Raw genomic sequence first — 25,182 nt, forward strand, 5'->3', positions numbered from 1 at the left:
AGCTACTAAGTCGTGGCCACAAGCTACTGAGTTGTGGCCACAAGCTACTAAGTCATTGCAACAAGTTACTGAGTTGTGGCCACAATATAAATAGTGTTGCGGATGCTACCTATATGCCACCACGAGATTAGCGCGATTATTTGTTATTTTTTATTTATTAATATAATAAGAACTAAACTAAATATTGAGAGTTTTGAAATTCTGAATCATACAAAAAGTCACTTTGTTAAACTTAATATAAAGAAGGTTAGAGAAAACACACAGCGGGCAATCAATGAAGCTATAACATTTTGTTATGCATTGAAAATTGTCGTCTAGAGCTTGCATAACTTGCTAGAGCGTATTACTGACAACGTAAAAATCTGGATTTTTAATGAAAAGTGTTATCGTACCTGTTTTGGCAACTTTTCCACATGTTTGAAGCTTTTTATTGATAAAAGTTTGCTTGGTTACGCATTTTTAACGTAGAACTTTACTTGGCGCACTTAGGTTAATTTTGTGAACGTTGTGGTGGCAATGAATAGGTTATGATGCTCATGAATTATAATTTAGTAGGAAGCGAATTGTGAAGAAACTAAAGCAATTGCATGAACTCATTTTTAAATATTTACTTAATTAATATCATTTTCGATCTTTTAAAAGTATACCAATCTACCAGACTGCTTGGCGCATTTTAGGTTCCATTGAAACTAACTTTAGTATTACTATATTGCATATGATCGTCGTTATTCTAATTCTGTATTTCCAGGTATAAAGAGGCACACAATTCAAGTATGATTCAACATATGTTCTTAGAAATGTCCCTTTTTGTTTAATAGCTTAAGTATTGTTTATCTTTGCAAAAAAGGTAAGAAAACTGTTAAAATATGTTTTTGTCATTCAGATGGATGCCTTTCGAAGGCGGGGTTTATTCCTGTTAAGAAAAAAAACCCACTCCATGGCACATTATTTGCCAAAAAAATTAAGTCAATCACCAAAATATACAAGCACTCCATTCAATATCAGGAAAAAAGATTCCTCCCTTGCAGAATGTCTAACGTTTATTATTTTGCGGAATTTTGAGTGAGAAAAATGTTAAATGCGGAACAAAATGGCGGTTTGTTTAAGTATTTTAGTATTTTTGAAGGATAATTTGACCTGTTAAGTAAGTTTAAATCACTTTCATCGCAATATAGATATGCAAACACTGAGGCCAGACGGCTTAGCTTTTCTCGATTTTTAACCTTTGTTAATAGAGGCCTTAACGAAAACGTTATTGGGCCGAATTCAGAACATCCACTTTCACTCACATTCCAACCACATTCCCGTAAGGGACACTCAAGTGATCACTTGAGTGAAATAAGAGGAGTGACACTCAAGTGATCTGTTCGTATTCACATGCCTCGCTAACACTCCACTTCATCAAGTGACCAATACAGTTTATATACATGTATGTTTACATGCTTATATTGGATTATCTGTTTGACTGTGGTGGTGTTTACATTATACAATATGGAAATTACACCTCGGAGTAAAACACAACTAAAGAAATGTAGGGGAAAATGGATGAAGATGATGATAATGCTGATGATAATAATAATAATAATAATAATAATAATAATAATAACAATAATAATTATAATAACAATAATAATGATAATAATGATGATGATGATGATGATGATGATGATGATATGATGATGGTGGTGGTGGTGGTGGTGGTGGTGCTGCTGCTGCTGCTGCTACTTCTTATAATAATAATAATAATAATAATAATAATAATAATAATAATAATAATAATAATAACCCAACCGAATGTAGGCTGGAAAATACATATCAATTCCCTGACCACGTTCTGAAATGGCCTAGCTGCTTCATGTGACTAGCGGCGTAAAAAAGTTTCCTATTCCAAAGCATTTTATATGCGTTCTTTTCTAAAACAATGATAAATTAAATGTTTCTATTCATAAATCAACATCCTTTAGCGAATATCAGCATTTCCTCTTTTTTATGGGCTGCTGGATTGAGTTTTGGGGAAGTTTAGGCCGCTAGGCCACTGGACTGCTTGATCGACTTTTTGAAAAAAAAATCGCTTCAGCGTGATGAATTTTGCATATAAAAACAATTATTTTAGCATTGTTTTAAAAGATAACTCATATATAAATGCTTTGAATTAGAAACAAAATTAAGGCCGCTATGTTAATGTACGAGTAAAAAACATTGATCAATCATATTTCCCAATAAACGAATAAACAATAACCTTCAAATAGAGAACAAATTTAGGCCGCTAGTCCGCCAACTTCACGCCGCTAGGCCGCTAACTTCGCGTACATTTAGCCGCCTGTCTTTGCAGCCATCGATGAATTGCAACCATCAACTTTGCTGGGCGTTCAAGATCATTACGAAACAAAACACATATATGATTTGCGCATCCTTTGAAAATTTGATTTTTTTATGGATGGCCACGTTATTGAAGTACATGAACTTCAATGGATTATCCAGGTCTCTTAAATATTGTCTGGGAACGAGGGTGTCACTTATTTGTTCCAAATATCTGATATATTTCATCTTTTCTACTTGTCATGTACTTTTATCATTCACACTCATTCAATTCGTATTCACAACCAATCCTCGAGAGCGGTTCAAGTGGCACTCACAAATGTCCCACTCACGCAAAACACTTGAGTCTCACTCACACCTGTGAATACGGAAATACTTTTTGCTCGAAAATATCTGGGCCGTTATGTGATTACAGAGGATTAACTGAATGAGTGTGAGTGAGAGTGGTTGTTCTGAATTCGGCCCATTGAATGTATAAGCTGAACGATTGCTTGTTTACAAAGTGAAACTAAACATGTGCGTGACTAGAAACTGTGTTTTAAGTCAACGTTTACCTTTCTTGTACCTGTGTCAGCTATTTTATATTGAGTTTTTGCACCTTTTTTCCACGGCTTGCGGCTATCTTTAAACACCTTTTATGTCTGGCATGAAAGTTTTATGCAGTTTTTGTTCGATGCAGAATCAGAATAACGTGCGTTAATAATTTTATGAGAGTAATTTAAACACGAGTTGTGACACATGCACGCATTATCATTATTTTATTTTTATAAAAACAGTCAAGCTATGCCCACCCCATCTGGACATGTTAGATTACCTAAACATTTGTAAATATATTTCAGTGAACGTAAGTTCTTGTCCACAGTGAAGTTTTTATACTTTCAACATCGTCGAAATGTTGAAAAAAAGTGGTGGCGGGGTCCTCCCATAAGAACAATTGTCAGTGTAAAATGGTGTATTTTGGAGTATACAACGTGTTTTTATTTATATTTCATACACATATTTTGTTATTTAGCGTTGTGCCCATTGTCTGACAACTGCCGGGGGCATAGACTACCACTGTTTATTTCTTCAAGTGCCTCAATTTGAGAAACAACATTGCTATTTATGTCTGCTTTTTATATGCATAAGAGGTGAATTCGAGAATTACGCTTGCAACTATGATATTGACATTCGTCATATTGACCTAAAGAGGCTAAAGTTACCGATGTACTCTTACTCCCAAATAAGATTCACCACAATTATAGAAATGTTAAAAAGTATTAAAAAGGTTGAATAAATGTCGAAAACAATGGTTCTTATGAAAGATATCGAGTTCTATTTTCAAAGAAAGGTGCAGAAAACATTATATTTTTTACCTTATTACGCAATAGTAGATCACACTTAATCTTTAAGCACTCACCAACCATTTAATATTTTTGCGTTTTAAGCTATTAAATACACGGTTACAATCTTCTGAGATGGAATATAATTTGTGATAGTGTTGAAGAGCGGGTTGATTCTTGTTCAGAAAATACGTCAAATACTTTTGATAAATTTGATTTTGATAAAATTTCATGTAACTTTATGGGTGACCATGAAACGCTTTGTAAGTTAAATGCATTAATTTACAAGTTAGAGAAAGGTATGCAACGGCAATGTGATATCGATACGTTATATTGTGAATGGTGTGATTTAATTAAGGACTGTATGTATAGTAAGCTTCCATATAAGTCTGTTAAGATAAGCTATGGTACTAGTAATTGTAACAAAAAGCATAGACCAGGCAAACCTTGGTGGAGTCAGAAATTGTCTGATTTATGGTGTAATATGTGTACTGCGGAGAAAACTTGGCTTGGCTATGTTAGTAAAAGTGAATCATGTGTATTAAAGACTGATTATATTTCTGCTAGAAAATGTTTTGACAGAGAGGTTCAGAGAGCTAAACGATTCAACTGGTACAATATGCAAAATGGAATTTTAAACGAGGCTGTTTCAAATAATGACAGATTTTGAAAATATTTTGGTAAAATAGGAATTAACCAAGAAAGGAAGAAACGTATTCCAATGAAAATTAAACTTGATGATGGTTCTTTATGTCATGATGTTAACGTTGTACTTGATAAATGGAAATCAAGTTTTAGTACCTTGTTCAATACGCATAATTATGATGTCCCTGCGCTTAGCACTAATACTCTAAGAGATGATGCTCATTTTTCATTTAATGCAAATACATCTGTTATGGAAGTGAAAAGGCTGTAGATAAAGCTAAAACTGCTAAAGCCATTGGTGGGGACAATATATATTGTGAAGCTTTAAAAAATGATTCTGCAATGTTGTTCATGCATTCCTTATTTAACATTTGTTTCAATTCTAGTACGGTGCCAAGTATTTGAAATAAGTGTATAGTTAACCCAATACCTAAGTCATCAAGTGCGGACCCTAGAGATCCGTCATCATATCGAGGAATTAGTCTTGCTTCCTCGGTGTATAATTTTTTTTGTACTGTGTTAAATGATCGGCTTGGTTATTGAGTTGAAAATAAAAAGGTTATTAGAAGACGAACAGGGCGGTTTTCACAAAAACAGTAGTACAATAGACCAAATCTCTAGTCTTACTAGCATTATTGATACAAGGATAAAACGCAAACTTTCTACATTTACAGCTTTTATTGATTTTAAAAAAGCTTATGATTTTATTAATAGAGATAAGTTGTGGACAAGATTATTTGGAATGGGTTTATCTGGTAAAATGTTTAAGGCTGATATGTCGCTATATTCCCCGTCAGTTCCTGAGTACGTGTTAACTCTCTATGTGCATACTGGTTCAATGTTTCTAGTGGCCTACGACATGGTTACATCCTGACGCCATTATTGTTTAATCTATTTTTAGATGACTTAGTTAAGTACCTAAAAAGTTCAGATTTTGGCATTTCTATTGGGGATGAGAAAATATGTGTTTTATTATATGCAGATGACATTGTTCTCCTAGCTTCAAGCGAATCTGATTTACAAGTACTTTTAAATGCTTTAGCGGATTGGTGTAATACTAATGACATGACTATTAATACAACAAAGGGTAATGTAGTTTACTTTCGTCCTCAATCTGTACAACGTACACATTTCAACTTTATATGTGGCAATGACCGTTTATTTGCAGTCGATAAGTATAATGACCTTGGCATTGTTATGAATGAATTTCTTGATTACAATGTGACTGAAAAAGCCGTTGCTCATGCGCTAGGGCTTCTCATTGCTAAATGTAAAATCGTTGGTGGTATGCCGTATGACGCATATACTAAATTATATGACTCTGTTGTTTGGCCGATTAAAAGTTACGCTGCATCTAATCGTTTTCCTGCATCAACGCCGTGCATTATAGAGCCATGCGTTTCTCTCTCGACGTTGGGAAATACACACCTAATGATGCTGTTTTAGGCGAAATGGCATGGGTACCACCGATTATCCGTCAGTGGAAGTCTATAGTCGAATATTGGTCTAGGTTGTGTAATACACCTGAGACACGTATCAATAAACGAATAGCACTTTGGGCAAACAACAAAGCATGTAGTACATTCAAATCTTGGTTTTATTACGTAAATGAATAAATGATAAGGCTTGACTTAGATATATATACTAGTATGAATGACAATGTATCAAATTCCACCGTTGTTAGCCAATTATATGATAAAATGATGTTCAGCGTATGTCAATGATTGGCTCGATTCTATATAAAAAGACCAGAAGGTATACGTGGAAGGGGTTGAAATAAGTTAAGAAACTATTGCAAGTATAAAATTAATTATTCTGTTGAAAATTATTGTAAATTGATTATGCCACCATAACATAGGGCAGCGTTAAGTAAATTAATATGCGGGGTAGCCCCTATGAAAAACTTGCCCCTGCCCTTTTTGCAACTCTATTGAATCAGAAATGCATGTGTTTTTCTATTGTAGGATGTATAATAATATACGAATGCCATTATTAGAAAAAGGCGAACACAATCAATCCAGTATTTCAAAGTATGTCCGATATAGATAAGTTGTCTTATATTTTAGCAAATAACATGTTGTCAAGACTTAGTGCCAAAACCTGCAACGATATTCTTAATTATAGGATGTTTTATTTGTGTAAGTAATGCTGTTGTTTTTTTAAACATAAATTATTGTGGTATTTTATGTATATATAGCTAGAAATAAATGCTTATCAGTTCATCTACGGTCTTCCCGGGGTGATAATCGATTTTACACACATTTCTTAAGTTGGCACGATTATGCGCTTTAATGTTTTTCAGTATTTTATTTTGTTTGATTTAACTTAGTTTTAAAACAAGATTAGCATTGGTTTCTTGTTTCTTACTTGTAAATAGATATATGGTATCCGATATGTGTGCAATACTATGTGTTGTGTATATGCATCGATTTTAGATCTATTTAGATTTTTGTGTGTGTTTTAGTCTCTTATAACTCATACTAATACAATACAATACGTTTCGGCTTTAAATTTACAAAGTTTATAGCAGTGAAAAATCATATATGAAAAGTGGTGAACATAACTTAACAAAGGGATGTTATGTATAAAAAAACATATGCATGAGATGTTGTTACATACATGTGTATTATTCCAATATAACGGTACAAAAAGTCAGATGAGGGTATAATTTCATGTTCAATAATGAAGAAACTAGTTCCTTATTCCTTATTCGATTTTTTTCGTGCATTACTTTATTCACACAGTTGTTTAATTGTTATGAAAATACGAACACATAACAAAGAAGAGATTGTATGCATATCTACAATTATTTATTTTGAATAAGGAATAAGGAACTAGTTCCCTATTCTTTATTCGAGAAAGGAATGAGGAATAAGGAACTAACTTATCGTCCATTGTTTTGTACTTGTATGAAAGTCGAGATACGAGTTACTTGAGTGGGCGGAAATGAGGCATTAAACGGCTAACTAATACATTCCAGAAAGTAGAGCCTTCAATACAATTTCGTCGACATGCTCTAATTTATTCTGCTTTTATAAGACTGGTTAATAGTTTTACCTGTGCATATAACCTCTAATTCTCAAGTTTTAAAAATATTACCTTCAAAAATGCCTTTTAAAATCAGATGCAGAATCTGACTTTATATAGTGCGTACATAAAACTACGCTGACACTATCACATTGAAATGCTTTGTAACCTAATCAGGGTTTTATCTTTCAATTCATGTATTAACCTCGTCCACCTAGGCACTTAGTTGATTGCTTTGTCTTTATATTTTGCATTATTGCCTTTGATATCACAACAATAGACACGATCAATAATTAAATTGTACATAATGCATTATCAGAAGGAATGAGATATAGAGATCCATAGAACGTCGTACCTAGACCTACTCGTATAAATCGGTTTAGGTAATCATTTGAGAAAAGAGCATGTAAATAACAAGGTGATTTGTTTTAAGTTTGGAATATTGAATATATTATTAACTTTTATTTAGAAATGTATTAAATTTATTTTATCAAACATATGAGAGAGATCAATTGAAGGTCAGTAACTTTGTATTCTGTAAAACGTTTCGTGCAAGGCAATACTATGATGTCATACAAAGTTGTATTTCGAAATGGTAATCAACGCAAACTTGACGTATACAAAAAAGGCAGCAACATGTCTTTTGCAGACTGGAAGAGGCTTTCAATGCTGCGATTTATTAATTCTATTTTCCATTTTTGTTTCCATTTTATTAACATTTTCGCTAATAATTATGCCCCCCTTGGAAGAAGAGGGGTATATTGCTTTGCACAGGCATGTCGGTATGTCGGTCGGTCGGTCGGTCGGTCCGTCGGTAGACCAAAGCTTGTCCGAGTGATAACTGAACAATTCCTGGACGTATGGTCATCAAACTTCACATGAAGGTTGGGCCTGACCAGTAGATGACCCCTATTGATTTTGGGGGTCATCGGGTCAAAAGTCAAGGTCACAGTGACCTTTAATGGTAAAATAATTTTAAAGCTTGTCCGAGTGATAACTCAACAATGCCTGCACCCATGGCCCTCAAACTTGACATGGAGGTTGGGCCAGACTAGTAGATGACCCCTATTGTTTTTGGGGGTCATCAGGCCAAAGGTCAAGGTCACAGTGACCTTGAAAGGTAAAAGGTTGTCCGAGTGATAAGGTGACAATGCCTGCACCCATGGCCCTCAAACTTGACGTGGAGGTTGGGCCTGACCAGTAGCTGACCCCTATTGTTTTTTGGGCTCAATGGGTCAAAGGTCAAGGTCACAGTGACCTTGAATGGTAAAAGGTTGTTCGAGTGATAACTCAACAATACCTGCATCCATGGCCCTCAAACTTGACTTGGAGGTTGGGCCTGACCAGTAGATGACCCCTATTGTTTTTTGGGGTCATTGGGCCAAAGGTCAAGGTCACAGTGACCTTGAATGGTAAAAGGTTGTCCGATCGATAACTCAACAATGCCTGCACCCATGGCCCTCAAACCTGACTTGGAGAATTGGCCTGACCAGGAGATGACCCCTTTGGTTTTGGGGGGTCATCTGGCCAAAGGTCAAGGTCACAGTGACCTGGAATGATAAAAGGTTGTCCGAGTGATAACTTAACAATGCCTGCACCCATGGCCCTCAAACTTGACTTGGAGGTTGGGCCTGGCCAGAAGATGGTCCATATTGATTTAAGGGGTCATTGGGCCAAAGGTCAAGGTCACAGTGACCTGGAATGGTAAAATGTTATCCGAGTGATAACTTGACAATGCCTGCACCCATGGCCCTCAAACTTGATATGGAGGTTGAGCCTGGCCAGAAGATTGTCCCTATTAATTTTAGGGGTCATTGGGCCAAAGGTCAAGGTCACAGTGATCTTGAATGGTAAAAGGTTGTCCGAGTGATAACTCGATAATGCCTGCATCCATGGTCCTCAAACTTGACTTGGAGGTTGGGCCTGACCAGTAGATGACCCCTATTGATTTTAGGGGTCAAAGGTCAAGGTCACAGTGACCTTGAAAGCAAACTCGACAATTCTTGGACCTATGGTCATCAAACCTGACATGGAGGTTGGGCCTGACCAGTTGATGACCCCTATTCGGGGTTATGTGGTCAAAGGTCTAGGTCACAGTGACCTTGAAAGCAAACTCGACAATTCTTGGACCTATGGTCATCAAACTTGACATGAAGGTTGGGCCTGCCCAGTAGATGACCCTTATCGACTTTGGGGGTCATCAGGCCAAGGTCAATGTCACAGTAACCTTTAACGCAAAAAAGTTGACAAATCTTCCCCCACTGATATCTCAACAATGCCTGAACCTATGATCATTAAACTTGACATGGATGTTAAGCCTGACCAGTAGATCACCCTTATTGATTTTAGGATTCATAGAGCCAAAGGTCAATGTCACAGTAATCTTGAATGGTAAAAGGTTGTCCGAGTGATAACTCAACAATGCCTGAACCCATGGCCTTCAAACTTGACTTGGAGTTGCATCTGACTTGTAGATGACCCCTTATGATTTAAGGGGTCATCGGGTCAAAGGTCAAGGTCACAGTGACCTTGAACGAACAAAACTTGTCTTGTGATAACTTGACAATGCCTGCACCCATGGCCCTCAAACTTGACATTTAGGTTTCTGGTGACCAGCTGATGACTCTGGATTTTGAGTTCATAGAGTCAAAGGTCATGACGGTCATAACACACTTTATCCTCACACTTTAATGGTCATAATCTTAAACCAGCAACAAATCAGCTGTCATTTCGGTCCATGCATATTTCATTTAATTGTCCATATAATCCTGACATCATGGCGCTCGGGGGGGGGGCATAATGTTTGACAAACATCTCTTGTTAATGTATATTTTTAACGTTATACAGAAAAAGAAGAGACCTTAGTCCGGGCACATCCTGAATTAGGCATTCTTTTTCTGTACAACGTTATATTTAATTATGCCCCCCTTCGAAGAAGAGGGGTATATTGCTTTGCACAGGCATGTCGGTAGTCGGTCGGTCGGTCGGTCGGTCCGTCGGTAGACCAAAGTTTGTCTGAGTGATAACTCAACAATTCCTGGACGTATGGTCATCAAACTTCACATGATGGTTGGGCCTGACCAGTAGATGACCCCTATTGATTTTGGGGGTCACCGGGTCAAAGGTCAAGGTCACAGTGACCTAATTTAATGGTAAAATAATTTTAAAGCTTGTCCGAGTGATAACTCAACAATGCCTGCACCCATGGCCCTCAAACTTGACATGGAGGTTGGGCCTGACCAGTAGATGACCCCTATTGTTCTGGGGGGTCATCAGGCCAAAGATCAAGGTCACAGTGACCTTGAATGGTAAAAGGTCGTCCGAGTGATAACTTGACAATGCCTGCACCCATGGCCCTCAAACTTGACTTGGAGGTTGGGCCTGACTAGTAGCTGACCCCTCTTGTTTTTGGGGCTCATCGGGTCAAAAGTCAAGGTCACAGTGACCTTGAATGGTAAAAGGTTGTCCGAGTGATAACTGAACAATGCCGGCACCCATGGCCCTCATAATTGAATTGGAGGTTGGGCCTGACCAGTAGATGACCCCTATTGTTTTTGGGGGTCATCGGGCCAAAGGTCAAGGTCACAGTCACCTTAAATGGTAAAAGGTTGTCCGAGTGGTAATTCGACAATGCCTGCACCCATGGCCCTCATAATTGAATTGGAGGTTGGGCCTGACCAGTAGAAGACCCCTATTGTTTTGGGGGGTCATCGGGCCGAAGGTCAAGGTCACAGTCACCTTGAATGGTTAAAGGTTTTCCGTGTGATAACTTGACAATGCCTGCACCCATGGCCCTCAAACTTGACTTGGAATTGGACCTGACCAGTACATGACCCCTTTTGTTTTTGGGGGTCATCTGGCAAAAGGTCAAGGTCACAGTCACCTTGAATGGTAAAAGGTTGTCCGAGTGATAACTCAACAATGCCTGAACCCATGGCCTTCAAACTTGACTTGGAGTTGCATCTGACTTGTAGATGACCCCTTATGATTTATGGGGTCATTGGGTCAAAGGTCAAGGTCACAGTGACCTTGAAAAAACTTGTCTGTGTGATAACTTGACAATGCCTGCACCCATGGCCCTCGAACTTGACATTTAGGTTGCTGGTGACCAGCTGATGACTTTGGATTTTGAGTTCATAGAGTCAAAGGTCATGGTCATAACACACTCTATCCTCACACTTTAACGGTCATAATCTTAAAACTGCCTTAACGGCAACAAATCAGCTGTCATTTCGGTCCATGCATATTTCATTCAATTGTCCATATAATCCTGACAACATGGCGCTCAGGGGGGGGGGGGGGGGCATAATGTTTGACAAACATCTCTTGTTATTTATGTATTGTCCGCGGTCAAGGTAATAAGTCACAGGCCAGTTGAACTAGTACGGATAAAGGGAAAACGTAACATAAGCTTGAAAGGAAATATGGCATTATTAATGCCATGAAAATGATTTTACGAAATATCGTTAAATGAAACAAGAATCAAAATCAAGTGCATAATAACATTCACGAAATTCATATTTTGATGAACCAATCCGCCCGTCTAGAAATATGTTATATTGTGGAAAATAAGGCCTGACATAATTTGTGACAAGAAAAGAAACAAGATGCATACGGTGAGAAAATATGAAGAAAGAACATGGTAGAAAACACAGTGTTTTACCATCAAAATAAAGCACTTTTAAACGAAAACAGTAATATCGGTTTATTCCTTGACGTTGTAAACTGGCAGATAATAAATCGTACGGTTATGGAAATGGTGGCAGTGGTTTTGCAAAAACTTAGGCTTTCGCCTTACGCTAAATTTCCATCATTCATGGATAACAAAAACAACGATTGGCTGTTCAGTGTCACTTGAGAACAAGCTAAAAAGTGATTGGATGAGGCAATACTTTATGAGGAAGCTACTGACATGGTTAAAAACCACAATAATATAACTATTTTTTTGTGTTAAAATACCAAAACTACATAATTAACAATATCTTTGTTCTTGGTTATATATTCTTAAATAAGAAAAGAAAGATATTCACAAATAAGAAAGATATTCAATAACATAATGGAAAATAGGGGATATAATTCATTTTCTGGTTAAAAATTGCAAATATCTTTCTTAAAATTGCTGCAATCTCTATAAAGCCTTATAATATAATATGTGTTTCCGGTACGGATATAAAAATCCGACCCGAGGGAATGCCGAATAAAAAATGTTTTTTTTTATGTTTTTGTCCGTCAAATGACTTTTGCACTGTTGAAGGTCATTAAACTAGTTTAATGCTAAGAACTGCATCAATGAACATGAATGAAAAAGACCGCTGTCTTAAACCGTCGGCAAAATGGTTGCAATGCTACTTTTGAATACCAGCAGTAAAACATGGATGGAAGTACCACTGCGGCTTTAAACCGTCGGTGTCGTATTTTTTATGAATAGAAGTGTAGTGGTGTAGCAGTTGGTAATGGCATTCAATGTGCTTGATGATGTTATGGGTAGATCTGCTACAAAGAACCGTCAGATCAAGCTCAAGGCGAATATGAAATAGTTGGACGAACCGTACAAGTTAGAAAGAATGGTGCAGTAGAATATTTTTTAACTTTAGAGGTCATTGGTAGAGCGGACGTACGAAAGTATTTTTGTAAGCTGTTGATTGCAGATGGCGAAGTTATTGGATATTAGAAATGGAGATGTTGTTGCCGTTTGTAAGCGTAGCTTCGCTAATGCGGAAAGAAAGGCAAAACGAGACTAAGAAAATATTAAATAAATACAAAGAAATGAATTATTTATAATGGTGGTGACCGGTAGGCCGAAACAATGCATCAAATGTGGCCGTTGAAAAGTGACGCTTGTATAAATAGCGCAACAAGCCTGAACTGGGCATAGTGAAGTGTTTGCCTGTGGTGTAGATGGGACAACATGTGTTTGACCGATTGAAAAGTTTATAGTGTATCATGGTACTTCGACAGTGTCTTGTTTGCTTGAAAATTTGCATTTTTAGGCTGCATGTGACCCCTTGCAGAAACCACATATAGCATTTGACATTGTCACAAGATGTTGTTTTGTATAAATTCTTGCGAGTCTTTTCATGGAACTTATTGATGCACGATTAGGGCGAGGTATGATAGGATGGATGAGGGGAACGCGAAGACTGAGAGGGCTGTTGTTGAAAGGAGGATTACGCCATAAGCAGTATGAAATAGTTTAATATCTTATATATTTGAATAAGATGAAGCAAAAGAAGGATGAAATGTAGAGAGGTCGATAAGTTTGTTTCTCCAAATATCTTTAAATATTGACCTCTTTATTTGTTTGATGATTGGAGTAGTAATTGGCTCAGTGTATTGAACGCCATTACCTGTCATATTTGCCGTATGATTGGGAATCGCCTGTTGAAATTTATTTGTGTCGGAACCGTTAAATTCCTCAGATTTTCGATCTGCAAATAATGCGGTAGAGGTCGACTCGATGGCATGTGATATGGAGAGTATGCAACAACTTGATTTATTTCATTGAAGACGAAGAGAGTGATCATTGAGGAGAAGCGCAACGGCGGGGTAGGGCTGTAAAAGAGGGAATTGAAGAGGGTGAGTTATTGGAACAGGAGTGTGCTGGTCGCCAGTTCGAGTTTGAATCTGTTGGCTTGTAGGAGTGTCAGAATGTCAAACATTGTGGTGTAAACATGGATTGAGTTTGTGTGTTGCGGGGCACTTACAAAGGCTTAAGGGGGCCTTTGAAGAGAATAGGCTCAATGTTTAATATATAATTTACATGCATGTATTTAAAATATAATATATATATATAAATAAAATGATATCTCAATATTCTTCAGAAATGGGCGTTGACATAAGCACATACCGTGCCCGAATAGGCACGTTCTCTGGCTCTACTGGAGTTGGAGTCACACATGAAGAATGTCTGGTGAACTTCACATTTGGATTGAAAACAGTGGGAGCTGTTATGTTTATCGGCATGCTGCTGATAATGGGAGGTGTAGAACAAAACCCAGGACCTCCAAAGAAAGGTTGTTAGTTTGTGTACCTTCGATATCGACAATAACATAAAACAAATATATTTATCAACGCTATGTAAGTTTCCCTTCAGCAGATCTAATCTTTGACAGAATTGCTGCTCAGAATATTCATAATTCACTAAACGGAAATAAGATATCAGGAAAGTTCGCTTTGAGATTTTGATCATTTTTCCTATATATTTGTCGGGAAACAGTACCTTGCTCCTTGTGGTGATATTTTGCTATAATTATATGATTTGTACATTTTGGTTCTGTTTTAGTTTTTTTGTTGGAAACCAAAGTAACAATGTTAAAACGCCGTAAATGCAAACTCTTCTTTCTTCATATGCTCTAGTTTGATCAACCGAATCGTATATGTTTTATTCTGGTCATGTTTGAAGAAATATGATTTGATACTTATTTAATATAGCATCAGGTCATAACCATGGCTTCCCGCTGGGCTATTCGAACATTATATATGTGCGCAGTATAATTTAATATATTGCTGAGTAGATGATTTCGACAAAGTAAATTTTAATGTGTTTAACAGAAATTTTCATTACATCAAAACCTGGTTTGCGTTATGTTTTTTCTTTCCTTTTTTTGTGAAAACAGAACCAAGCACGGAAAAAAACAGAACACAGCTGGCGAAGACAGAATCGGATCCATTATCATCGGAATCCGTCACAATTTACGAACGAAGCGATGTAAACGATATCGGTAATTATAATATTGTTGGTAAAGAAAAGAAAATGTACTTAATATGCAAAAAAAAACCTAGTAAATGTAGATTATTTTCGAATGGTGATAGGCCATGCATTCAAGTTCGTGAAATCGAGTTATCGAGATGAACATTTGAATTGTAAATATCAGCACAATTTAAAGACTTTCATCACGACCAGTGAATCTGTTTTAGCAAAAAATGACACAGAACACAGATGGCGAAATGGCTTCGCCACTCGTGAAAATATGTTCTTCTATGACATTCGTGAAATAAAATACGATCTGATTTTTTTCTGTTTATAATTTGCATTGAAATAATTCAAAACGACATTTTATTGTCATTCATAAGAAAAGATCGCCAACATATATGCAAACGTAACATCATTTCGTCGTAACGACAATAATGGAATTGTGTTTCAACACTATACGCGCTGACTTAGTCAGTGACATTTGATTATAAAGACGCGAGAAAAATGGCAAACTTTTGAATTGAAACGATCACTGTTTAAAACGTCAACTATGTGTAGGTTGTTGAATTTATACGAACATGTTTGGACAAGTTATTGAACAGCAGACCGAGAGCAGATATTTCCATAAATTGAATGCCCCCCCCCCCCCCCCACACGTCCCCTGAAAAAGCGGGCTTAAGCAAAGCCTCCCCATTTTAACGTACAATAAGAATATTGATTCAAGCGATATCAGTACGAATTCATGTTTTAATACCTTGTACAAATCCTGTTTTCTGATTGCCTGACACATATTAAGAGAGTACTTTCTATCTCTGAATAATCCACTCCACAAAATGTATGTTCAATATTCTTTGTACGATTTTATTTTGCGCGAAGACAAAACCACCGCATTCACCCGGTACTGCGGGGCCACATGAAAGGTAAAAATACGTCCCATTTATTCCCCCGGCATACCTGGTAAAGCCCCCGGACCTGGGGGCCGTGGTTAAAATTGACTGGTGCATAATTACAAGTTGAAGTTGGCGTTACTTAACAAATAAATGTTTATCTGATTTTGACGACTAATGGGAATAAATCCATAATCTGATTTTGTTCAACGCTCGCAAGAGTCGTTTATCTTTATTCTCTAAACACGCATATGGTATCTGAAGTATAATAAATGTTGAAATAACATTTGTAATGTATAACCGTTAACGGTATTTGCGTAATCAAAATATATCATATAATGCAACATTCAATTGTAACCAGGTCCGGGGGGGGGGGGTATACCGGGGATAGCCGGGCCGTTTTTTACCTTTATGGTGGCCCCGCAGTGCTGGGTGAATGCGGTGGTTTTGTCTTCGCGCAAACTATAGCGGGAAATGGGCCTTACCTAGGCTCCATGGGGTGCGGGTGCATTTGGCGGGGATTTTACCTTCAGTTCGTCCCCGCAGAGCGGTGATTTTACCCGGGGTTGGCTGGACCGAAAGTCAAAGTCCCCGCTCTTCCTCGGACCTGGGGGGTGGGGGCGTGGTGACTGGTGCATTAATGATGGGACAATTGGAAAGATAACAAAGTATAAACGTTCAATTTTATGTTTATTATTCCCAAAATATGTACAAATGTTCTCTTATATCTACATTTCGCTTAAAAGGGAAGCACTTGCTTATAAACACTATTGTCCTCTGTTTGATTAACGACGCCCAACAATGCTTATTTTTGGCGCATTTCTTATTCTCTCCAGTTCGTTTGCTACCCTTTTCTCGACCCCTAGGCACCGGGTAGACCGGGTTGTTCCGAGTAATTTCCCCTCTTCCTCCTCCCCGCTGTGCCAGCGGACCGGTAATCTCAGAAGGGTTGTACCTCCTTAGAAACTTGTCAAATACGTTCTGTTTCTTCTGTCGCGTATTTCCATGCCTCCTCTTCGACCAAATGTAGGTAGGATGTTGTTTTCTGAATTGATTTATAAATAGGATCCGATTGAAGATATTTTATCCAGGACAGTGGCGGTATAGGTTCGCACCATTGTTTTCCGAAATTGGCTTTTCATGACGCTGAAAGTCCGCATTATTATTTCATGCTAGTTCGAATATCGCTTTAATCAATATTTTCATTGAACGTTTTTATTCATTTATTTTATATATTTATTTTATTTGTATTTATTTATTTTATTTAATATTTAAAACAATGGGGGGGGGGGGGCTTCACTACATACTGCACTATTTCGAATGTAGTATCTATTCCTATTCTTGTTATTGAATGCGCGTGAACAAAATGTGTATTGGATGACAAAACAAGAGGGTCTTGATGGCCCTAAATCGCTCACCTGAGTAAAAAAGTTTAACCCTTGTTGTTATCAGTATAGCTTGTTTCTCAAAGAATATTGAGCTGTCACAGTATGTGACGAATGCCCCCGAATGTGACATTGACATATGAACAAGTACATGAAAAGTTGATCTTGCCTTTACGTGTCAAATACATATGGCAAGTTATTATAAATTGACCCTGAACACCCATACTTGTCAGCCTACACTCTTATGTCCTCATATTTAGCATTCCATTGTGAATAAACACTAAGGGTATCTTCCACTTTAGAGGTAGGGACATGGGTCTTGCACGTGACCTGTCATCTTGGTATGTTAAACACGTGTGGCAAGTCATTTTAAAATCTGTCCATACAAGAGAAAGTTACCGCCCGGACACGACAACCTATACTTCATGTACTTTTATGCAGCATTTCATTGTGAATAAACACTAAGTGTGACCTTGACCTTAGAGGTAAGGACACGGGTCTTGCACACGACACGTCGAAAGAAAGTTACAGCATGGACACGAGTTATTGAGTCAGACACACGGAGGGACGGACGGAAGGACGGACGAACTGACAGACGTACGGACGGACAATGTGATTTTAATATGCCCACCTTCAGGGGCACAAAAACATACTGGTCAAACATGTTGCCTGGATAATCACTGACAGGACTTGGTGATTGACTGCACACTGACAGGATTTTGTTCAGTTTCCTTCACACTGACAGGACTTGATGATTGACTGCACACTGGCAGAATTTGATTCCTGCACACTGAGAGGACTTTGTTCAGATGCCTGCGCACCACACTGACAGGACTTGATAATTGACTGCACACTGACAACACTTTTTCAGTTGCCTGCACACTGACCGGACTTTGTTCAATTGCCTGCACAGTGACAGGACTTTGTTCAATTGCCTGCACACTGACAAAACTATGTTAAATTGCTTGCACACTGAAAGAACTTTTAGTATAGATACACAAACAACAAACAGTGCACCATCCAATAAAATCAATAAACTCTAAAATCAACTTCAGATCACATTGAACACCTTCAATTAATTTTATCATACTTGCCCATTTAGGACAACATCACATTTCTTCTAATGTTAATAAAAAAACACACTTTATATACCACATTATCAGTGAATAACACTGTCCACACAGAAAAAAAGATTGTACTATCTGCATGAACAATAATCTACATGAAGTACAATGAAAAAGTATGATTATTAAATTTATTATTAAGAAAAATTAAATTTCATCCAAAGAATAAAATGTATAATAATTATTTGATCTATGAACCCTAGAAAACAACAATAATTACCTCAGAAGTGACTGTGTTGAAGACTCAATAAAATTTGAAATCTTGTTAGGCCTAAAAAAAACATGTCCGTTTCGGGTAACCCGACCCTACCTATAAAAATGCGCCGACCCTAACTATTTTTTTTCGTTTCTGAGCACAAAAAATAGCGAATAGAGAGTAACGAAGGGCGGATAAATGCAGATTTTAATCAGAATTATTGTTTATATGATAAAACAAAGTCAGGCAATGACAGTAATGTAGGAAAGACTGTCATGTGCAAGAAAACACTCTGAACTTATGAAAAAAAATCCCTACCTACCCCACCTTGAAATTTTAGAAAAGTTACCCTAAACAAACAAAAAATTTTTTGGCCTTATCAAAAATAGAAGTAGTGGAATCTCCAATAAAAAGGGAGACCATATAGCAAGAATTGCTGCCCTTGCTTCAAGAGTAAACGTTACCAGATTTTAACAAAATGTAATTATGAACTTGTAACCCACCGGGGTGAGGCCATTTTTTCTCCAGTGGCATAATTTGAATAAACATGGTAGATAACCTATCGACAATGTTATACACCAACTAATTAAGCACTAGACTTCATAGTATTTGCCAAAAAAGTTTTGTAATTTTTCCTTTATAAGGTTGTAATGGCAACCAGAGTTCTGCATGGAATTCACATCTTTGAACAAAATTTTGAAAAAGCACCAACCAAGGATCAAAATTTTGAAAAAGCACCAACCAAGGATCATTCCTATGAAGTTTCATTAAAATTGTTCAAGGGATTTAGGAGAAGATAATGATTATAACCAATTGTTGATTTTTCCTTAAGGTTGCCATGAAAACCAGAGTTCTGCATTGAATTCATTTCTTTGAACAAATTTAAAAAAAAAAACACCAATCAAGGATCATTCTTTCATAACAATTGTCCAAGCGGTTTAGAAGAAGAAGATGATTATAACCAATCGTTGACATTTTCCTTTAGGTTGCCATGGCAACCAGAGTTCTGCATGGAATTCATTTCTTTGAACAAACTTGAAAAAAAAACACCAATCAAGAATCATTCCTATGAAGTTTCGTTAAAATTGTCCAAGCGTTTTAGGAGAAGAAGATGATTATAACCAATCGTTGACATTTTCCTTTAGGTTGCCATGGCAACCAGAGTTCTGCATGGAATTCATTTCTTTGAACAAACTTGAAAAAAACAACACCAATCAAGAATCATTCCTATGAAGTTTCGTTAAAATTGTCCAAGCGTTTTAGAAGAAGAAGATGATTATAACCAATTGTTGACATTTTCCTTTAGGTTGCCATGGCAACCAGAGTTCTGCATGGAATTCATTTCTTTGAACAAATTTGAAAAAGTACCAATCAAGGATCATTCTTATGAAGTTTTATCAAAATTGTCCAAGCGGTTTAGGAGAAGAAGATGATTATAACTCACTGTTAACATTTTCATTTAGGTTGCCATGTCAACCAGAGTTCTGCATGTTATTCATTTTTTGTACAGTTTTGAAAAAGCACCAACCGAGAATCATTCCTAAGAAGTTTCATTAAAATTGTCCAAGCGCTTTAGGAGAAGAAGATGATTAAAACTAATTGTTGACGCCGAACGATGGACGACGGACGACAGACGCCGGACATAGACCGATCACAATAGCTCACCTTGAGCTAAAAACTAACGTAATACGTCAGTTTCGATGCATTATAGGAAATGACGGCTGTTGGACCACGAAATTCACGAATCATATGTTTAAAGAAATGCAAAATATGTGATATGATCACGATTTTTACAAATCGATTTTCGACAAATGTGAACGTTGAAGCAGGGAGATCGCATTCCAAAGCACATCTTTCACAAACAAAATCGTCCTGTGTGTCTTCTGCACTTCATACATTTAAAAGTTAATGTGATAGTGAAATATTTTGTCCGTTATTGACCACGGTCCGTATGTTTATCAGCTGGGGGATGGGGGGTCCGCTACGTATTTTGTGTATATGCCTGTTTCTTGGTTATACTCCCAATCACCTGACTTTGACAACTGGTATATTTATTAATTTCTTGCTTTCATAGAACCACAGGAGGCTAATTGCCATTTATTTATTTTTAAAAAGATACAAAATTAAGATAATTTACTGTCCAAATATTATCAATAAGGGTTTCAGGCTATGGTTAAGACAAATTTTAAAATCAATGATGACCGTGGTACTTTTTAACCTACCAGAGAAGTTAAAAAAACGACCGGCTCCATCAGCATGTGGGGGGGGGGGCTTAATGATGATGATGATGATGATGATGATGGTGTTGATCAAAAAGTCGATCAAAAAAGGCTTAATTAATTTTGTTAGAATGAGCTTATAAACCGAAACAACGAACACAATTGTGACAAAATGCCCTATCGATAACAAGAATACAATATGTGATAAATATGATAACATCTTTTAATATATCAAACATTTGATCGATTTTATGGTCTAGCAGACGACATTTTTTGCATTTATCAATAATGACGTTCGATGGAAATACAAGCGGCGTTCCGTAAACAATTTCTTTTTGTGAAATATACACTTTTCCTAAGGTGCGATCTTAACCGTACACATTCACATGGTTAAGAAGTGGAAATTATACTTGGCATAGTAGGTACTTCGGTTGAACATGAGTTTGTTAAACGAACATAGTTTATCCTTTCAAGTAATAAACACCTTTGACTTAGTTCAAATTTGATTAAAGACTATCAGCACGGGACATCTTGCATGCGTTTAAAATTTATGTCCGATTACAACAAAAGTGGTTTACCATAGTTATACAGGACGGACAAGAACATGTGGATGAACGGACTGACAAATGGGCGGGAAAAACTACATTATTTTCAGTATGCTTCCATTTTCAGAAAACAGTTCTGACTCCTACGGCGAGCTCCACTTTCAATCAATCTTTAAACCAATCTTCCCCTTTTTTGGTCTAACCGGTCGTGTTAATAAACAAATATCTGTGAGCGAGGCGCGTATACTCGTCGAAGATAATTCTTCATCAGGAATACAACCCACAGAAGCACCAATGATGCTTTTAAGGGGCTTACTTTCCATGAATTATGAGACAAGGGATGCTTACACATTTCCTCTGCAAGATTCTCAGCCTCAGGTCCAACATGGCCAACGCACCAACAGAGTCCGTACAAGGAAAAGAGTAGAAGTATCAAGTCCGAGCGATCTATTCATGGCAACGTTCTATTGCTGCGATCCAATGCTACAAAGTATTCTTTTTGAAAAGTTATTTTTATGCAAGTGTGCTGTTCCATTTTTTTACAAAGATTTATTTTCTATGAATTATACTGTGGCACTTTGGCCTTTAAGATCTCTTTCCGCCGTACAAATCACAGAAGGGTGTTATACTAGTTGTAATATGATTGATGTTGAAACACATGTAATCAGTTTTGCCCGTCTCGGAAGACCTAATTTATCAAAGTCTACTGTTTTAAACAGCCTCATATCTTCCGAAAACACGTTTTACAATGGTGATTGTAATGGTGGACGTAGTAAACGAAATATCAGTGGTTTTTGTGAAATGTTTTCCTCCCCTGCATGTGGATCAGGCGGTGATTTATTCAAAGACCCAACTCATTTTCTTAATCTTCGGGGAGACCTTATTTCTGATTTCTGTTCGGAAGTATACTCGTTTGTTAATGCGATATCAGACTGTGTAGTTATTGCCATAGACATTCAACAACTAGAACGTAATTATGATGATTACATAAATGTGATTTCAAAGTTTTCTTCAGTCATCCTTCTTTTTTCTGAAGACACTTCTAATGATGTTACTACTGAACGTTTGTTAGATAGGATAGACAAGAAATTCGATAGCATTGGAAATACAATTTTATTTTTTGAATCAGACAATATTAATGTAGGTGTGTTTGAAAATACAACGCAATTGTCTGAAAGCCTATCATCAGTTTTAAAAGAAAATGACCTGAAATCGCTGCATGAAAGATTATTCAGCAGTATCTTAAATCCTATCAAAGGCAGAATTACAACTGATGAATGTAAAGACGATTGTGTTGGCGGAAATAAACTGGCCGCTAGTGTTATAGAAGCAATGAGACTGGAACTTGAACACTGGGCAGAGAAAAATAACCATGATAAAAAACATTTATTTCAACACTGTAGATTGGTTTGTACTCCCGCGTCTTTTGTTCAAACAAAACAAATATCTTCAAGTTTAAGAATGATAAAGGTGTTAAGACGGGATGAAAACTCCACACATTTTGACGAAATAGATAAACACCAAGCGGACATTCAAAAATGTAAACAAGAGCAAACCAGAAATATTTCGGAAAGCCTAAAGACGTTTTTACGAGCTCTTCAAAAATCTAAAGAATCGCATATTCATCTTGAATACTTTCTTTCTTGGTTCAAATTATGTTTAGAGAAAGAAACCAGACTAGTTCTAAACGAATTTAAATCGAAAAAGAACAAGACAAGATATGGGTTGAAAGAAGCGGAAAAAACAACACCAAGTAAACAAACACTTGGTGAATATGAACACGAGCTACATGTTCTCAATGAAAAAATAGAAACGACACGGTTTACTGTTCAACATTTCTTCAGGGAAATAAGCCACATTTGCAACTCCATCATAGAACTTGGTCTAGATCAATGTATTGCAGGTGTGCCAATAAACGATGTAATGAAAGTATATGCAAAACTTATATCAAGAGGTGAAACCTTTGAACTTATCGATGGTGATAACTCGTACATGGCATCCTTCTGGTACCTGGCTGTTTTTGAATATATTGAAAAATATACTAGAGTCGGAAAATGTATGTGTGTCAGTATACTAGGCTTACAGAGCTCTGGAAAATCAGCAATGTTAAACTGCATGTTTGGGTTAAACTCTAAAACAGGTACGGGTCGTTGCACACGCGGAATCAATGGAAGACTTATAAAGATAAAACTATCAACTTATAAACATGGACATGTTTTCGTTATCGATTCAGAAGGACTACGAGCTCCTGAAAGATCTATTACAGAACAAAATAACTTTGACAATGAACTGGCAACTTTCGCTACTGGAATAGGCGATGTAAGTTTAATGAATATATATGGAGAAAATCCAGTGGAACTACATAGCGTTTTAGGCGTAGTTGTTTATGCCTTGATTCGTTTGAAACATGCTGAGAACGCATTACCCGAAGGACAATCATGTATGTTTGTTCACCACTGTGTAGCTGACGAAACTGCACATCAAAACAATCTGGATGGTACTGACGCTCTAATAAAAGTCTTAGATCAAGTAACTAAAGAAGCAGCTAAATCAGAACACAAAGAACACAGGAACTTTAATGATGTGATTAAATTTGACGCGATATCACAGGTTTTTTATACGCCAGAATTATGGCAAGGCAAAGAACACGTGAAACGTGTCAACCCTGCGTACTGTAAAATGATATCAACCATTCGGACACACATCATTCAGTTACTTGTCAAACAAGGTACAGGTCTTGATGTGACAGATATCGGGATTCGAACTGAAAATTTATGGGATGGAATTCTCTCTGAAAATTTTGTATTCTCTTTCCGCAACGGCGTAGAAATAAAAATTTACCAGAATGTTAACAATGCAATAAATGATATACTTTGGAAATTTGAAAAGGATTGGAACCTTCAAATTTTACCCGGGTTTCGACGCCAATACCGAGACTGTGTGACAACGGACGAGTTGTCTTTTATGCATAAACGCATTCAGGAAAAGGCAATGGAAAAATATGAGTCAAGAACCATAGCAGTTCAACAGAGCATAGAAGACTTTTTTGATAAGTGTGAAGATAGGAAAACTGCAGTACAATGGAAATCAGCTGAATTGCGTCTAGTAAAACTAAAATTTGAAGACATTAGGCACGCAGCAAAAAATCAGTTAAACTCATACTACACAATTCAAATTATTTTCATTGAAACATCCAAGATAACAGAACAACGAAAAAATGAGCTTGAAATTAAATCTCGAGAGACGGCCGAGAAGTTAAGCTTAGAATGCAGTGAAAAAGACATTGAAAATTCATTTAATACGATTTGGGAAAAATTTGAAGCGGACATCAGTCAAAAGTTGACCTTAATGGAAAATCCGAACCTTGCTGCCACGTTTGTTACAAAATTAAACCAAATGTGCTCCGAAGACAAAATCCATATCGAAACACACTTAAGAGACTTTACACCTTTGGAATACTTACAACCTGATGTATTAGACAAAACTGATGTTGTTCCAAAAGGAAGGATGTTTTCGATTCGTGGAATACGCATTCCTAGTTTTCTTAAATCAGAGGCGAAAATGGATACACAACCACTGGTAGAATACGTAGATTCATTAGTAAAATCATTCGATAAAAAAACTGAAGTTTCAGAAATAATGGTCGAAGATTTCATTCGAAATGTTAAAACTAAATCTGAGCTTTTTGAGGCAACAGACAAAACGTGGACAAAGGCGCTTTCAATGAATTTTGTTCTTAAAAGTTGTCAATTTGCACTGTTCCATTTTAGCGACCACAATGAACAGTTCCACAAAAACTATGGAATCGATTCTTATATAA

At 36.9% G+C, this 25,182-nt stretch overlaps 1 protein-coding gene across 1 annotated transcript in view; it reads left to right on the forward strand.

Annotated features, from left to right (window-relative positions):
- The first annotated feature begins 7,723 nt into the window (after nt 1-7,723).
- Nucleotides 7,724-25,182, forward strand: part of LOC128204686 (up-regulator of cell proliferation-like) — a 38,986-nt gene continuing 21,527 nt past the window's right edge. The window contains exons 1-4 of the mRNA XM_052906088.1: nt 7,724-7,831; nt 14,135-14,326; nt 14,930-15,034; nt 21,490-22,429. Coding sequence (XP_052762048.1) covers nt 14,137-14,326; nt 14,930-15,034; nt 21,490-22,429 — 1,235 coding nt within the window. The 5' untranslated portion in view covers nt 7,724-7,831; nt 14,135-14,136. The remainder of the gene's footprint in view (nt 7,832-14,134; nt 14,327-14,929; nt 15,035-21,489; nt 22,430-25,182) is intronic.

The sequence above is a fragment of the Mya arenaria genome, chromosome 2, assembly GCF_026914265.1.
Source record: "Mya arenaria isolate MELC-2E11 chromosome 2, ASM2691426v1".
Lineage (NCBI taxonomy): Eukaryota > Metazoa > Mollusca > Bivalvia > Myida > Myidae > Mya > Mya arenaria.